General features: G+C 38.7%; 1 protein-coding gene across 15 annotated transcripts in view; it reads left to right on the top strand.

Moving 5' to 3' along the window:
- Eya1 (EYA transcriptional coactivator and phosphatase 1) overlaps positions 1 to 13,038 on the top strand; it is a 295,310-nt gene extending 282,272 nt beyond the window's left edge. For all 15 annotated transcript variants that reach the window (XM_048783048.1, XM_048783042.1, XM_048783041.1 and 12 more), the window contains 2 exons: positions 1,843 to 1,943; positions 11,023 to 13,038. In XM_048783048.1, coding sequence (XP_048639005.1) covers positions 1,843 to 1,943; positions 11,023 to 11,103 — 182 coding nt within the window. In that variant the 3' untranslated portion in view covers positions 11,104 to 13,038. The remainder of the gene's footprint in view (positions 1 to 1,842; positions 1,944 to 11,022) is intronic.
- The last annotated feature ends 4,695 nt before the right edge of the window (positions 13,039 to 17,733 follow it).

The following is a 17,733-nucleotide window of genomic DNA, read 5'->3' as shown; positions in this document are numbered from 1 at the left end:
TGAAAGTTGGGACAAATTCCAAGGAAACATTTAGTATACAGAAGGGGTAGTTCTGAGCCCCCAGAAGGAAAGCACAAGTAGTATTTTGTGTGTCATATGCTTTGAGGTTTAATCCCAGGTAATTTGAAAATGGTAATAGGAAATCACAATAACACTTCAGTGAGCATTAACTATTTAAATGGACATTTTATTTCAAATATTGGATGTTTTTTCAATACAGAATAAAAATTAGAATGAAAAATATAGGGTGGTACACAATTATCTCAACACCAGAGGCAGGATCTCACTTTTCTATATTTTTATTTAGAAAACTAGAGATTAAAACTCATTGTTATTGCTAATTGTGCCATCAAATAAGAGATGTGATCAGTATAGAAAAAAACAGGCTTTTCATGGTACACAAACCGCTAAAATGCTAGGAGAAGAATGGTCTCTCACTTAGCAGAACTGCGGGGATGCCTTTTCAGACAAAATGGATTGAAAGTGAATACTTAGTATAAGATTTCTAACTAACTTCTAAATGACAGCTTCATCTTTTCCACCTGACCCCAAATTTATAGTTGAACCTATATGCATAGGAAAGAATTCATTTTTGTCCTCTCTACCTTCACCTTTAATGTTTAACCTTCCTGTTTCCATGAGACAAAAACTGCAGAAACACTTATTTTCCTTCAAGAAGGGAAAAAGTTTTCATGACACATATTTGGTTATACATTTTTGCAAAGAAAACTATTTTGTATTTGTTCCTTAGTGACTTAATGTTTCACAGTTTAGTGGACAACTAAAGCAGCATTAAAATTGTATCCTTTGAATAAGGCTGGCTCTATTTCATTCTGTCAGATGCAAATGAGAGATTTTAGTGCAAAATACAAATATAAAGCAGACATTTGTTTAAGCAAACAAGCAATTTGTTCATTGGTATATCTGATCCTTATTTGAAAGGGGTGCAGGTCCCTCTCAACCATTCACATTTGAAAACTATAAACTGTCCCATTGTCCAGTAAAATGACCCCATTGGCAGCCAGAGACTTGGAAGAAACAATGCCTGCATTAACTGCTAGGATGTGCTGGTGGGGTAGCCACGCTGGGAGCCCAAACTAAGTCATGACATGGGAAAGATAACAGACAGATAAAGGTGTTTTGTTACCTGTATCTCTCCTTTCCTCTAGGAAAGTGCTTTATTGAACATAAGATGCCTGGGTACAGTAGGCATGAGCTCACTATGGTACCCCAATTACCTGACACTGATTTCAGGAGGAGTTTTTTGAAACTATTTCAAGTAAACTCATTGGGCTTTAATTCAACCTGAAAACGAAGGGGTAAACTAATTCCAATGTTTGTTTGTTCTTCCTATTGCCAAAACCAAGTCAAACCAGTTTCATTTCTCTTAACATTCTCTATTTGGAACAAGTATTTTCAGAGTTTGATATTTTATGAAACTTCTTAAAAACCAAGCTATAATATATTGCCAGAATTTCATGTCTTTGTTTAGTCTCAGCTTGTAAGGAAAAAAAGAAAAAAGTATTACTGCAAAACAACACTGTTCTCTCAATTGTTAAACTGAAATTGACTAGATTCTACTTTTTAATAAACAAGTCCTTGGGAAAAGAGTATTGTCAGTTTTCAAGGGACAGGATACCACATTGCTAATTAATTTGTAATTTTAAATCTATTGTGCTATTCCATATAATACCAAATGACATACAAGCACTCTAAGTTTTGCACAAATGGGGTTGAGTTGAATCAAAAGCACAAAAAAAGCATTTTATATAAAAGGTTCCAGCACCATCAGTCTGGGTTATCCAAACTTTACATTTTGTGTAATTTGTTTTTGTTCATTAGGAAAAGAAAGCTGTTTTGAGAGGATAATTCAAAGGTTTGGAAGAAAAGTGGTGTATGTTGTTATAGGAGATGGTGTGGAAGAAGAACAAGGAGCAAAAAAGGTGAGTGTAGAGGGTACATCTTGTGCTATTCACTTTTCCTTAGTCCTCAAAATTCTCATAAATGGATCATTGAAACAGACTATGGGACATGTACAGAGCTATAAGCACCGGAAAAGGTCAGAGAACTCAACATGAATAGTGAGGTGCACAAGCTCAAAGGTTGTAACCAGATTGTGAAGATCTGGTTGGTCTTCATAGAGTGTAGACTTTGGGAGCAGAAAGGTAGGCATCGTGGTGCAGTCACCATCCAGAACAGAGATGACACACACGCTTACTCATGCCAGCCTGCCCCTTTCTGTACCCAGAACAGACGTTGCCAGGTGGTTCAAATCTCATTACCTGAGCCTGACTGCAACCTGAGAACCTTTCAATCATCACTTCAGAAAGCCTCTTCCATACCAGGTGGCCAGAGATTTGGTTTTCTACGGGACCTGATGGTCCTGCCTCTTGGGATACTTGTAAAGGACCTCACTTTAAGTCTCCTGACTTCCTGTCTTACCCTTGCATTTTTGTTCTCCTCAATCTCTTCAAGGTTCTCTCTGAAGAAGCTGTTTCATTCTGCATCTCAATGCCCTTTTGTAAGGGGAGGACCACATACCTTAGCCTGGCAGCCAGGGTCTTCACAATCTGGTTACAACCTGCCTTCTTCCTTCACAGAACACTGCAGTCACATTCATCTGCTGATGTTTGTTTTGTTACTGTAACAAAATACTTGAGACCAATTTATAAAAGAACAGGTTTATGTGGCTCAGTTCTAGAAGCTGAGCAATCCATCTTGCTACATTATAACATGGCAGAGGGCATCCCACATTGAGACAGTAAGTATGCAAGATCAGGTCTCTGTTCCTCTTGTACAGCCATTAATGCTGTCATGGCAGCCCTATCTCATTACCTCCTACAGGCTCCACCTCCAGATACCCTCAACATGTGCATTTGAGGATTTACACCCTCCTCAAACCATGCCTAGCATTTTTTCTCTGGAATCTTTAACTCAATTTTCAAAATTCATGCTTTACTTTTCATATACCCACAGTGTCTAGGAACCTAATTATAGTCTTACTCACCAGAACTGGAGTAATAAACAGCTTGGATTCTTGCTCCAGCCTAGGTTTGATTTATGGCTCTGCTGCTTATCCAGTCTGACTTTGCACAAGTTTCTTGACCCCTCTCTTCGTCTTCCTGGTCTAGCAAAAGCACCTAGCTCCCAGGCCTGTTTTTAAAGATTAGATTTAAGATCTATAACTACAATAAAATAGAGCCTGATACATGTGAATTCAGTAAGAAATGGTAGCCACCATTCCTGTTGGCTGATGTGTCTCTTTCAGGAACTAAATCTGAGCTTAGAGGTGGAGATCTTGTTTTGTTTTATTGAGTCTGTCTTTGAATGTTTTTATAATTCTTGGTACACTTGTACTCTAAATATTTCCTAAGAGCATGACAAGATTAGCCAATAACATAACTTTCCCCTCCCACACTCATTCATTAGATTCCATAAAAGAATCTAGTTCTTCTACAATATTTTTTCGTATATACTAGAAGTGGCACATCACATGAAGTTCCAGGTCACAGACGCATCATTGAACCTCACGTATGACATGTGGCCAGCCTTCTTATGGTCTATGAAGATGACTTCATGCACCTTTGTTGGTGCCTCTGAATTCCAATGAAAATGTAGGTATTGACACTAATTCTGTCAATGACCTCACTGATACGCACCATGGATACAGTGTGCCAGGAGACTCTCACTAACTTCTGGTCTGTTGGTGCTTGATCTGAAATGGCATTTGCCATTTAAGCACTCGTTCTGTTCTGACCTTTCTTCTCCACCAGTGTGCAGCCTTGATTGTTCTTGGGTATACATATTAGCCCTGTGGATCATCTTCCTCAAAATAAATTAGAATTCCCAACATTCAATCCTGGAGATCTAAAGAGAATGTTTAGTGGGAATGCAGGCTCAAGTTGTCTTTCTGGAAAAACCTCTGGAATTCCCCCTTGGACCTCCTGGTGGCCAGGAAGGCATGGAACAGATTTACACCTCTGAGAACTGTAGAGTTGAAGAGCAGCATTTCATGCCTATGTGACCCTAGGCCAGGGTGTGACTCTGCCTGGTTCTTCTTCCTCTGGTGTTCACCAAAAGTTTAATTTCAGGAGAAAGTTGCCAAAGTGTGTGAAAGTGATCACCTAAAATCAAAGAATACAGGTAAAATCCTTTGGACCCTATCTAAAAACCTTAAAAATATATATATTTCTTAGGTTTGGTTTTGGTAAGAACAACAGGAAAAACAAATTCTTTGTTAGAAAAACAGTTAAAATTATTTCCGTTTGTCTTTGGATATGATATTCTTTCTTTACCTGGGGTACACCAGTTGCAAAGAACATTCTCTGAATTTTTTTGACTATGAATGGGTCATCCCAGCCTTTAACTTTGATTTCCTGTTTGACTATAGGTGATGAGAATAGTCTCTTTGTACCTTGGGACCTGCCTCTCTGTATATAAAGTGTAGATTTTTCAAAAGATTCAGATATCAAGTTTACTCAGAATGACAGGTCTTAATTTTCTAACTTAAGGAGAATGTTTTGTCTAGCCTTTTTAGAAAAAGATCTAAAATAATAGATAATGAATATCCTCAACTTGCCCTGTAAAAAGCTACATGAAGAGTTAGCAGTTCTTGTTCCAGTTACTAACATCTTCATACCTCAGTCTCTCCTTTTAAGCACTCATATCCATTGTCTCATTAAATCCTTGCAATTTTATTAGGAAGGAATCCTTAGACCCACTTCACAGAGGAGGAAATGAAGGCACAGAAAGGATGATTTATTTGACCAACAGACACAGCTAGAAAGTGTCCTAAGTTTTGAACTTGCTTTCTCTGAATCTCATTTATATATCTTAAGCATTTGGTTTACAGAAAATAATTTATATGCTTTTTTAAATTAAAGTTTGTTTCTTCTTGTGAGGCAGATATGAAATTATGCTTTTAAACTTTATTCATTCTGATACTTCAGTTATTGAGTAGTACTAATCAGTTTAAATTACTAAATAGTGAACCACTGAAGTCTTGCACATTTTTATATTGTCTTGCAAAGTCAAAACATTTTGCATTTGTTCAAAATCAGTTTTAACCATTTAGCTTACCTCTCAGTTAAAAATGCACAACAACACTCTTCTTTTCCCTGTAGAGATGTCTTTCACCTGACTAAGTAAGATTGTTTTTTAAGCCAGAAACAAAAGCCAGTAAGTAATTCTCCAGTTGCCTATGTCATTAAAGGTCACTTGAAATCCTGGTTTCACTTGGACCTCTTTGCCAATTTAGTCCAAGGACTTTTCTGAGTAATTGAATCTAACTCTATAATTTGTATCATAGAAATGCTTTCCTCAAAGAAAAAAAAAAATCAGGCTTTCTTTTTCACCATAAATTCTTTGTTTTCCTAATACAATATGACTTGAGTGAAAATTGTTCATGCATATGATTAAAAAAAAAATCAAGATGTTAATACTTAGTTTTCATTTGTAGAGTAAAAGTGGCCTTACTAAACTAACCTTAGAAAGCTATTTCAAATTAGTCTCTTCTGAATAACAGGAAAAAACAATAAATATACATTATTCTACACAATGACATAGGCTTCATCAAAAGTTGCTCACTTTAGCCAGGCGGCACAGCACAGGCCTGTAATCCTAGCAGCTCAGGAGGCTGAGACAGGAGGATCATGAGTTCAAAGCCAACTTCAGCAAAAGCAAGGTGCTAAGTGACTCAGTGAGACCCTGTCTCTAAATAAAATACAAAATAGAACTGGGGATGTGGCACTGTTGAGTGCTCCTGAGTTCAATCCCTTCTACCACCACCCCCCAAATAATTGCACTATTAAACATTCAAAACTTGTAAAATCCAGAATAGAACTGAGAACCTGATTGACAATACCTAATTCTGAACATATTCAAGAAGAAAATAGAAGCCATTTATATAAAAAATATTAGTAATGCAATTAAATTATCTGGTTTTAGTTTTCATTAAGAGTGATACAGAGATTACAAACATGGAATCCAAAGAATCTTACTACTGTATAGTGATTTGTTAACATTTGATGAACACTTACTATATGTCAGGTCTTGGAACTGGATTCTCCTTCATCCTTGAAGAGCTCACTTCTGATTAGAGGGGAAAAAGATGAGAAGTATAATAAGTATTCATGAGTTGTTAGAATAATCTATGTTTTGGTACCTCCATATGCAAACTATCCAGAAATAATGTATGCATAGGAAAACAGAGGGTTTTTTTTTTAATACAAATGATAATTATATTGTTTTCTTCTGTACCTGCTTTTTTTCATTGGCAATCTGTCCTGGCACTTATCTGTATCAGTATATAGAGCTTTCCATCTCTAATCCCTTTAAGTGACTGCTTGGTATTCCATTATGTGGATGTGCAATTATTTAACCAGTCCCCTAGGGCTGAACTTTAGGTGGGTTCCTGTGTTTACTATTACAAACAGTTCTGCAGTGAATGGTGTTTATGTGGTTTATTCAAGTGTATCTGTTGGACAAATTCCTCTGTGGGATAAATTCCCAGAAGTGCAATATGAACAGAGTCTGCTTTTAAATTTTGGAAAATTTTAGTTTAATCCAGCAATATCCATTTATCTATGAGTGCCCACATGCCCGGCTTTATGTGTGATGGATGTCAGATGTAACTAGAAGGGAGAAATGCAAAATATCAGGTGGGAAGGTCAGGCTAAGGGAATTTGGAGAGTTCACAGCCATAGTCAAGAGGAAAAAGAAGGAAGGTGTCATTATGTTCCCGTTGGGAAACATTTTGGCTGTAAAGACTCAGAACCATGTGCTCCTTTAGGCCTTGGTACCCACTTCTCTCAGTGTGTGCCCACTCTTGATAAACTAACTGTGCATGTGTCACACTTATAGCTGTCATTTCTGTTAAGATTTGTGGGTAGCTCTATTTTGGAACCTAGGGCTCCAGTTACCAGATGGAGTATTTCCATTCTGCTATTGCATGTCATAACCATCTGAATATCTTAATACACTTAATGATTTCAGCTGTCCTAAACCAGTTTGTCCACTTAGATTTGCTTTGGGGTACTCTACCTGCAGCCCATAAGTCACATGAATTCTCCATTCATGATGCCTTCCATCCATCACACTCACTCCATTTCTACTGTCACTCTGCCTGATTTTTCTGTGACCCAGACAGTCACACTTCCAAATCCATCTGACTCTGGCTGCTTCCCTAAATTGTTTAAAATACGTTCTTGGTGTCTCCCAACATCGAGGAATTTTTAGCCACCATTTCCTTCTATTTACCAGATACAAATCTAAACCCCTTATATATTTTTAATTTCCTTGAAAAAATCTTATTAATCCATATAATGAGTCATCCAGAAGAATCACAGAAAATGCTCTGTGCATCCTACTTGTTGGCCTTGTCACAACACACACCTCCTAACTGGGAGTCCCATCCCTGCACATCTCTCTTTCCAACTTCATCCATTCTTCCACTTCAGTACAAGCCCAACTTACCGCTTTCAGCTAAGCTCTCCTCTCTGAATTTGAGTTTCAGTCCCACATAGCCTCACAAAATTGTAATGAATTTGTCTCATCAGATATATCGTGCCTGGTGAGTGGTTCTTGGCAGTGGCGGCATGTGTCTTGTGTCTATTAACTATTACGTTCCTCCTGCAGCTACAGTACTCTAAAGGGAATGGACTGTAGCTTAATAATTAAATCATAAACTTGCAATCAAGCACCTTGAGTCATTTCCCCTAAACCTTTATTTTATAAATAGGGAAGCTCTTAGAAATACATGCAATCTTTGCATCAATGTGTGCTTATTTAGGGAAAATACTATTATGCAATATTAGTTCTAATTATTTATGGGTAGGAGTTTTTTGTCACCAGCCTTCTTCCATAGGCTGTTTTCTTTTAAGCACCTACTTGATAGTGGACTTCTCTAAGAGATGTTAACTTACTATTTTTTTTGTGAGAATGAAGCTGATCATTGCTGACCTCTTTACCCATCAAGAGATGAAATAGTGCCGAGTCTGGAGTTTGTGTCCTAAATGCAGCTGTCCCCAGAATCTGCCTGCTGTCATTGTAAAACCTTGGGCACTTTTGTTCCAAGGAAGTAGCCTCATCACCACTGCACTGTGATGGGTTGATGAGCTATTCCTTTAGCAGATGATAGACAGCCCATCACTTTCACTCAGGACTTCTTAGGAAGAATCTCACCTTTCTATATAGTGTTGTAGAATAGGGCTTAAAGGTAAAACAATTTAAATGTGCTCTAGGCTGGCATTAACACACCTATGAAGATGAGTGACAGTCATTGGACCAGTTTTTTGCTATGACATGAAATGGCCAATTTATGACTTAACCATGTACCAAAGAATTAGCTGGAGTATTTTTTTTTAAGTTTCCTTTTCTATTTCTCTGCCACTTATTGCATTTGTCGCTGCATGTTTCTGAGTGCACCAGTAGCTTCCAAATGTGTAGTGGTCATGATTGTAGATGTAGGGAACTCATTTGTGGGAACCAATGCTTGCAAAAGAATCCAAACCTATTTTGGGAAAAAAAAAATTCCACCTCTCACAAATATTTTTATATAAATGTGTAAAGCTAGTTATCCTAGAGGTTTCTGGATGTCTGTCTGAAAAACCTTCAGCATCCTTTTTTACTTCCCAAAATAACAGCACACTAGATCTATAGAAATGAGAAAGAACTTTGGGGAAGGGTAATGGATTGCTGGCAAATATATTAAAGGAAAGAGGAAAATCACAATTAGCATAAGGATATAAAATTAGATATTAAATAGATAGATATGAAAGAATATGTTTATAGTTGAAAACAATATGTCTAAAATTAAGTTGAGATTAAGTCAAAATAAGCAGCATGCAGAATGGTACATTCTGTATATATGCATAATTTCAAATATGTGAATAGGAACTTACATAAAAATGTACAGAAATTTGTGTAGTAGGATTAAAAAGTGGTCTGTATTTCTTTAGATAGTTCTTTTTTTACAAATATTTTATATGCATGAATTTTCTCCAATAATAAAGAAAGCTTTCGGTATTATAAGAGATCAAACATTTACATCCCAGATCTATGAATTGCATTCACTTGTTTACCAGATTAGGGATTGGATTGTGAGTATGTGTTTTAATATGTGCTATTGTGCTGATAATTCAGCTATGCAAATTTTTTTTAAAAGCCACAGGAACAGTTAGGAGGCATTACAGTAAAATTCAGATTAAGTTCAGAGCTGGTAAGAATCTTGGCTTCATTCCATATCAGTTATTATTTAAAACCCTCTACTCTTATTTTTTTCAGTAGTAGAATGGTGATAATAGTATCTATTTGAGGCATGTGGCACAGTGACTCTTGACATAACACCCAGTACTTAATAATTATCATTACCAAGAAACTCTTTCATAGGGCTTACCAGACTCTGAACCAACTGGCTCCTGCAGCCAGTCATGTCACCAAATGAGTCTTTCATACCCAACCAGTGCTAACAACTTTTCCTTTATCTTCTGTGCCCCACCCCACAGACCCATTCAGAGTACTCTTCTGAATGCTCATCCTTTCAGACCCAGCTCAACTAGCACATCCTATTTTCAAGTATTTCCCCCATTCCCTAAGCAAAGATGATTGCTCCCCTTCAACTCTCCACAGAATACAGATGAATTTACATAGTAGTACCTTTCTGTTACTCATCTACAGACTGTGAAATACTGAGTCATGGCAAGATGCAACTCAAGGTCATTTATACCTAGACTGTATGCATGCAAAATCAAAAAACAATTTTTTAAAATGAATGAAAGCACAATGATTTATCTTACAATCTAAAGATCCCAGTAGAGCATCCTCTAGAAATCTACAATGAGATCTTATCCTTAAATGATAAAATAGTCTAGAAGTGGCTAACAAAAATATATAGATACTTGCAAGTAATATCAAGTACAAAAGGCCTACATTTGATATTGCAATGTAATATAAGATTTTAGATAATTTGAGGCAAATACATTGTTAATAAATGTGCTTTTAATAGTTTGCAGCCCAGTAATATAGCAGCTTGTGATTGATATCAAAATAGTAGCTCCCATTGTTACAGATTAGAAAAACAAAACCTCATTTCTATTTGCCTCCATGTCAGATTCTTCTTAGTCTGAAAATTTCCCAAATTCTTCAGAACTATAATTGCAAATTATACTTTGGCCTCCATATTATCCTATAATTATTACCTTCTATAATAAGTAGTTTATCACTTTATGAGCTAAGCAGAATTTTGTCCCCCAAAGGTGATGATTTTCTTTTATTTAAGAAAAACATTTTACTGATGCAAAAGTACTTATTTACACTCCTTTTGAACTATAAAAGTTCATTATCACATTTTTCACCACTTATGGATTGCAGTGACCTTACTTTCTCCTGTTTTTCTTGTCTCTGGTTTATTCAGATGTTTCACAAACATCCCTACCTTGATAGTTTAAGTAATAACACAAATACACACAAACCAACCTTAGACGTCCATTAAGTTTTTCTCATATGGTAAAGTCATTTAAGATCAATGTAAAGAATAACTGATGGAAATAAAGAACGATTGCTTCATATATGAGAAAGATTAGTTTGGAAAAATGTAAAATACTACCAACTGAGGAAAATGGCTTAGACTCATAAAAAGAAAAGCTTTTTAAGCTTTCCGCATCAAAAATCCACTGCATACATATTTTGAAAGGCACCTGTTCTTGGCAAAGTTTCATTCATAGTGAATGTCTTATTAAAGTTTAAAATTAGCAATCAAGTCACAGTATAGACCTAGTTTAAAAATATCCAGAACCTTTTTAAAGAAATGAACTCTGGATTACATTTTAAAATTCATCCCCAGACTCTTTGGGGAGGATTAGATTTGAATTTTTTTTTTTTTTTTTTGAACAGATGGATGTGATGGCGAAGATGATAGCCGGCAATTTTCCTAATACTTAAACAAGGGGCTGGGCATAAATAGTGGATTTTTAGAGGGAGTTGGGCACATTCTCTGTCCTGACTGTGTATCTGCCCCTTCTGCAGCATGCCATGCCTTTCTGGAGGGTCTCTAGCCACTCGGACCTCATGGCCCTACATCATGCCTTGGAACTGGAGTACCTGTAACGACAGCATGGCACTTTGAAACCACACAACCTCCCTGTGACCAGGGACAAATCCAACAGGCCCGAGTTTCATGTCAGCGCTGGACTCCAGAACTTAGTGATTTCAACATACCATGTGCAGCTGCTGTCAATTTTGACCTCTGCCCTCGTGGTTAAGGGAGGACCACGTCTATTTCTTCAGAACAGCTGTTGACTCTAGTACTGTGAATCCAATGAAAATAAGCCATGAGAATGTTCTAGCACAGCGTAATGTGTCTTTGCCACATTAACTACACGGTTCAAACCTGTGAAGAAAGGACCTGCAAACACTTCAGTTTTTAGCATTTTCAATGTGACATAAACAGCTTCTCTAATACAGCAAACTTGATTGCACAACAAAGACTGAAAATGTATTTCCTGAATACCATTGGAAGAATTTTCTTGTAAAGAAGGTTTACTTTTTGGTGTCTTCTACCCAGGGTAATCTGTACATCTCTACTTATTTATGAACAGACTTTTTATTAAAAAAAATTTACTGAGGTATAAATCACATACCATACAACTCACCCAGACAGACTTTTTTGACATCAAGTAATTGAAGAGACAATAATGTAAGAAATAAGCAATTAAAGGCCTTTGCCTCATGACATGGCAAGTACTTTGAATTTTAGCACATTGCAAAGTAGTTTAAAGTATGTCTAATTTAAACATATAATATGTACATCACTGAGACAATCATGTACAGAAAGAATTTTTGGTGTAAATTTGTAATAATGGATGATTCTTTTACATATTGTTTAGGGAAATGATATTGAAAGGCAGTAAAGCCTTCTCAGTGAAGCTTGAGGCAACAGGTGCACAAACTCATGTGCAGTGCCTTATCCGAGTATTGGGTATAAATATGTAGATAATGGATTTTTTTTTTTTTGATAATGTTGTCAAGACCAAAAGCATGGATGTCAAGTGTCAATAAGGATTTTGTTTTCCAAATCCTTTTTCCCCATCAGTTCTTCTATCTAAATTTTGTTAATACTGTTAGGAGGATCTTGATAAAAATAACACAGCAGCTTCTTCTTTTGGAAACATGAAAAGTCCTCTTATCACCTTTTTCATTTCAACACTAATGTATTATATGTAACTATTTGGAAAAGTGATTATTCAAATGCTTCATCCCATGGAAATAATATAGATGATAGATATATTTTATTAATAAAAATGGTTCATGAATGGGAGACTAACAGAGTTTTAATGTGCTCAGAATTATTATTGTGTCTGTATTTTCTTGTTTAGGTACAGGAAGACATTTCCACGTGGCTAGACATCAGTATAACTTTGCATTACTCCACAAGTTCAAATCCCCTCTCTTTTCCTCCCCATGCAGAGGAAAGTTCATTGCCAACAGTGGATGTAGCTGGGTCTCCATCACCAAAAGATTAATGTTAGCCTCCACTTATATCATGACAAGCATAAATCGTGGGTGGGGGGGGGAAGTGTCACCGTGGTCACACAATAGGAAAGTCTCTCCCAAAGTGATCAATTTGTCCAGGCAAGCTAATCTTTGGCATCTAAAGCTTTCCATTTCCATGAAATTATTCTTTGGATACATTTTATTTAATATTGTATTGGCCCCCCCAGCTTTGACCCAGAGTAGCTAAAGAGCTATTCCACCCTTATCTGAAGTTTCGTGTTGCTGCTAGAATTAGTCATTTGTGAATTCTCCAAATCGTGTGACAAATGAATTAGCTTCTTTTTTTTCCCTTTTTCGCTTGAAGCAAACAGAAGTTGATGATTTATTTTTTTTTAACCTTCTCATTTTATGTTCTTGTACTCTGAAGACTGAAAAGACAAAACTCATCTTGGCCTTACTGTAAAAAGGTGTGTCGTGTCCACAATTGTGTACAGAATTTTTCTTCATTAATTTTTGTGTTTAAATTAATAAAATTGATTTGTGAAGTACTATACGCTCCTCGAATATCAATATCATCTTTTTCCTGGTGTTTATAGGAAGTAGCAGGACTTTGGTTGCATTGGAACACTCAAAAGCCCCACAAAGGAAGTTGCAAGAATCAGCTGCCGTGATGGCTTTATCAGTCCTTCAGGGAACCAAGCTGGTAGGCAACAGCTGTTTCTCTGATCACTGTAAGAACTGATGAATGGAAAAGCTCTTTCTTTCCCCAAACTCTATAAACTGAACCCTCACTCAGATTTATCTACTTAGAGGGCAGATTTCAGCTTAAAATATCTTGGATTGCAAGTCATAGATTTAGCCACTTAAATACCCAAGGGACAGCAAATATAAGGCAATTTCATCGAAAAGAACGCCCACAACATATATCTCTACGATTAGCCAGATTAATCACCGACAGAGAGCTATAAAACAGCACAACTCACTTCCTCCTGAGAATTTAATCTTAGAAACACAACATGCATACATACAAACACATGAAAATCAAATGTACATTTGTCTGGCCCATCTATCAGCTCCATGAGGTACATTTTTCACACACACACACACACACACACACACAAAATGAAGCAGGTTGAAGAGTGAGGTGTCCACCTTGAAAACAAAGGGGGCTGGGGAAGAACCTTTAAAGAGAGTTTGGTGTGTGGAATGAAGGGATTACTAGGTCATAGGAAAAGTAAGAAAAGTAGGCAAAATGGAGGAGACACACTCCAAAGATGAATTTTTTAAAGCAGCGCTTCTACCATGACACCCTGTGGCCAAAACATTTAAAGGGTTCTCCTTTGGGGATTAGAGCTCAGATATTTCCCCTGGGCATTCTAGAGCTTCCAAATGCAGGATGGCCCTTCTCCTCAGCATTATCTCATTACCTTAAGGAGCAAACCTTCAGGTGCCAGGCCAGCGTATCATGCTCTTCAATGGAGCAAACAGCCCCGCCTCATCTTTGCTAGAGCCTTCCCAGTAATGGCAATGACCTCCTACAGCCTCAGTCCACCCAAACTGTGGCCATCTCCCGTCCCCACTCTTCTGCACAGTCTTCTTTGGCATCATGGTATTGTGTTAGCAACTTCTTTTCAACTTCCCATGCACCCACCCTCTACCTTGGCAGTTCACGCACGTTCCATTCAACAGATTCACGGAACCCTTCTTGTGTGCATTGTCCTGGATGCCCCCAGTTCTGAGATCACATTGGGGCTGGTAGAAACAGACAGTAAATGAATTACTGAATGAATGAATAAGATGGCCTCGTGTCAGAAGGGTTCTTTGTGGAAAGTTAACACAGAACATGGGTAATAGACATCGTAAGCCTCCTTGAACAGAATGTCTGACCTGAGACCTGACTACTAGGGAGTAGGCAGCATGGCTACTAGGTCAGGGGCAAAGCATGCAGGCATGTTTGTATTGTAGGAATGAAAAACACACCTTTGGGACCAAGAGGAGAGATGTAGGAGATGATTTTGTAAAGGAAGAGAGAAACCAGAAAGATCTTGAGGTCATGCTAAGGGTTTTAGGTGCCATTCTGTAAAAAGGGAGGCCATTGAAGTTTTTATGCAAGGGTATTAACTGCTCCTTCTTATTCTTTGAAATGATCACTCTGGCTTCTTTGTGGAAAACAGGCTATAGAGGAGCAAGAGAAGTATGTAAACCAGTTATTAGGTCATTAATCCAGTCCAGATCAACAATGGTCAGATTTGAAGTAGGTTGGTGGAGAGGGAAAGCTGGGGTTTATTTTTAGTGATAACAATGATGGGATTGGCTAACAGGTTGGAATAGGGAGACTGGTGAGACACAGGAAGAATCCAGACATGTCCAAAGTGTCTAAACACTGTGCAAAGACAGCCCAGTGGTTAGGAGCCTGGCTTCTGTACTCAGATGGGCTGGAATCTCAGCTTCCTTAACCTAGTAAGCCAAGCTTCTCAACTTCTCTGAGCCTTAGTTTCCTCATCTGTAAGAGAGGAGTAACAATAAGAGCTACTTTCAAGAATTATTCTGAAGACAATATGTTAAAATACATAAAGAATTTGGAAAAACACCATCTCCTTACATCACTGTGTTGTTCTCGCCTAGACTAGAGAACAAGCTGGAAAACACGGCCTGGTCCTGACCACAAGCATTGGGCCAGAGGCTATGAGAGAGTTTGTTGTCATTCTAGAAAGGGGTCCATAAACGGACTGATGGAGGCAAAGGCTAGCACTAGCCCAGGCAGGCAGGAGAAGCTTCCTGGAGAACGAATGGATATCTCATTCGTTCTTGAAGGCTGGGGAGGAGCTGGCCCAAGCAGAGCCAGGAGCAGAGAAGAGCCGGAGAGCAGCCTAAATCAGGAAGGGATGCAGCAAGCTGGAGAAGAGAAGGAAGGAGAAAGCCTCAGGACTGTGGCCCTGGAGCTGAGAGAGAGAATGGTAGGTGGCAAGGAGAAGGAGAGGGCCAGGCTCTGTCCTTTATCTCAGAAAAAAACTTCAGCCTCCGGGCTCTAATGTACAATCATGACTGCTCTCCTTCACGGAAGAAGGAGGTAGAAGAGAATAGGAGCAGTAGTTCAGCTCCTGCATTAGCCTCTACCACCTTCCCTGTGGGTGACATTTCTATACTAGAATAGATTTCCAGTATTGGGTCAAGGTGCTGTCTAATTAAGCTCCTTTTATTTTAAAGATTACAGAACTTGGATTAAATGCTTTGCCCAAGCATCACAATCAAATAAAGCAAAGTCATACCTCAGCCCACCCTCTTGGATGCACGCAGAATTGTGATAAGATGAGGAGTAGGTGGCCAGGAAAAATTAAGCTTGGCCTGTCTTATCTATCACTAAATAAAGAGGTAATATAAGGTGTTCCTTTCCAATTTTCATGGTCCGTCCGGCATTCTGTCCGTTAGTACAATTTTCCAGTGATATCTGAATGCCTTTTTAGCTTTAGTGTCTCAATCCTATGTCATCCTTCCTGATTTGTTTTGAAATTGGTCTTTTATTGAGCCAGACATCAAAGGAAACACACACATTTTGTAATAACTTCTTAAATTTGTTTTTCAAAACTTACATATGACATGGATGTTTCCCAATTCAGATAAATATAAAAGGAGACCATTTGCCTAACAGAATGCAGACTTAATGGACACTGTATGCTACTTAAGACTTACAAGAAATTTCTTCCCAGACACTGAACTTTACCTACATTATGCACAGCTACAACGCTTGGGCTAGAATAGCCCCTCCATCCTGTCTGGTATAATTTCTCGACAAGCCGAAAGGATCGCATTGGTAAGAGCACGTCTTTCTTTCAGTGTCTCTCTGAGCATTTCCATTTCTCTGCATTCTGTGTGATTATACAAACTGACAGGATGACTTGTGGCAGAAGAAATGAAAGGGTTTGTAATTTAGGAAACCTCTGGCCCCGCTGACTGAGAGCAGGTTGTTTGTAAAAAGGAAATCCTGACCTCAGCTCACTGGCAAACTCTGTCAGAAGCAATAGAAGGGAGCAAAGGAGAAAGAACAGTGCTAGGGATTTTTATTGGCACCAGAAGAAAAATGGATGCTCTGCCAGAGGAAAGCCCTTCAAGAAGAACTTGCCACTGGGAGACCAAGACATGCCCCAAATCCGTGAGTGTGTGACTGCATGGTCGCATGGGGGTTCTGCTCTGGTCTGTGGGCAGGTTGCACAGGGGGAGTTTGCTGCTTGGGACAATAGCTAGACTGACAGCCTTCAAAGTGGATTGATCCCTCCTGTCCTGAGGCTGCAGGCACACCATAGCCTGCTCTGTCATTATCCTGGTTTGACAGAAAGCTCAAGGTGCCTGCTGTGAAAGGGATGCGCTACCCAACATTCTCTATGTTGTCCCTATCTCACAACTGATCCTCCTGCATGCCGCACAACTCCCTAAAAGAGGTTTAAGGTCCTGTGAGTTCTGATCTCTGGTTGGTTCTCAATCCACTAGCCCCCTGACATCCCCTGGGGTGTTTTGACAGATACCCATTCATGAGAGTCCCACCCTGAAGATTCTAATTTGATTTCTCTGGGGTGTGGCTGCAGCTATTACCTTGTGCCAGCAGATGTGAGACACCTCCACTGCCAATCACCTGCAAGCAAGTGATGGCCAATTTTGGAAGTATATTTCCTAGCTCTCGGCCATTATAGTCCATTCTGCACATCCCACCCATGCCTTTGAAACCCTCATGACCCCACTCCACTGCATTCAATAAGTGTCCAGAAGGGCTCCTCTGTAAGTGTAGAGTTCTGCCTCGTGACGTCTGCCCTCAAGGGGCTGCCATCTATCTACTAGGAAAACATGTGGTAAGGGCAGCCATGGTCTGTGAAGAGGGCCAAATTTAATTTCAAGGACAGCTGCAAAGGGGGTGGGGTGGGGTGGGGGGGTATAGCAAAGAACTTTAATTTTTGTTGGAAGCCCCCAAAGCACAGCAATGAATGTTGCCTGAGGAAATGAGAAGGAAGTGAGAGTTTCATTTTCCTAAATGAAAGATAAGGACAAGAAGCCAAAGAGCTTCCTAAACCTAACCATTCTCCCAAATCCCCAGTCAATGACCCTCTTGTTCAAGCTTCAAACTTAGTACTCAAAAGGCATTCATTCTCAATTTCTTCTCACCACTTTCAGTCTCTTACCAAATCTTGCCAATTTCCCACACAACACATCTCCAGTCGGCCTGGGGCTCCTCTGCCGTGTCACCAGTGCCCTGCT

This window comes from Marmota marmota, unplaced genomic scaffold, assembly GCF_001458135.2.
Source record: "Marmota marmota marmota unplaced genomic scaffold, marMar, whole genome shotgun sequence".
Classification (NCBI taxonomy): domain Eukaryota; kingdom Metazoa; phylum Chordata; class Mammalia; order Rodentia; family Sciuridae; genus Marmota; species Marmota marmota.
The sequence above is the reverse complement of the archived record's forward strand: the minus strand, read 5'-3'. Positions and strand labels throughout refer to the sequence as shown.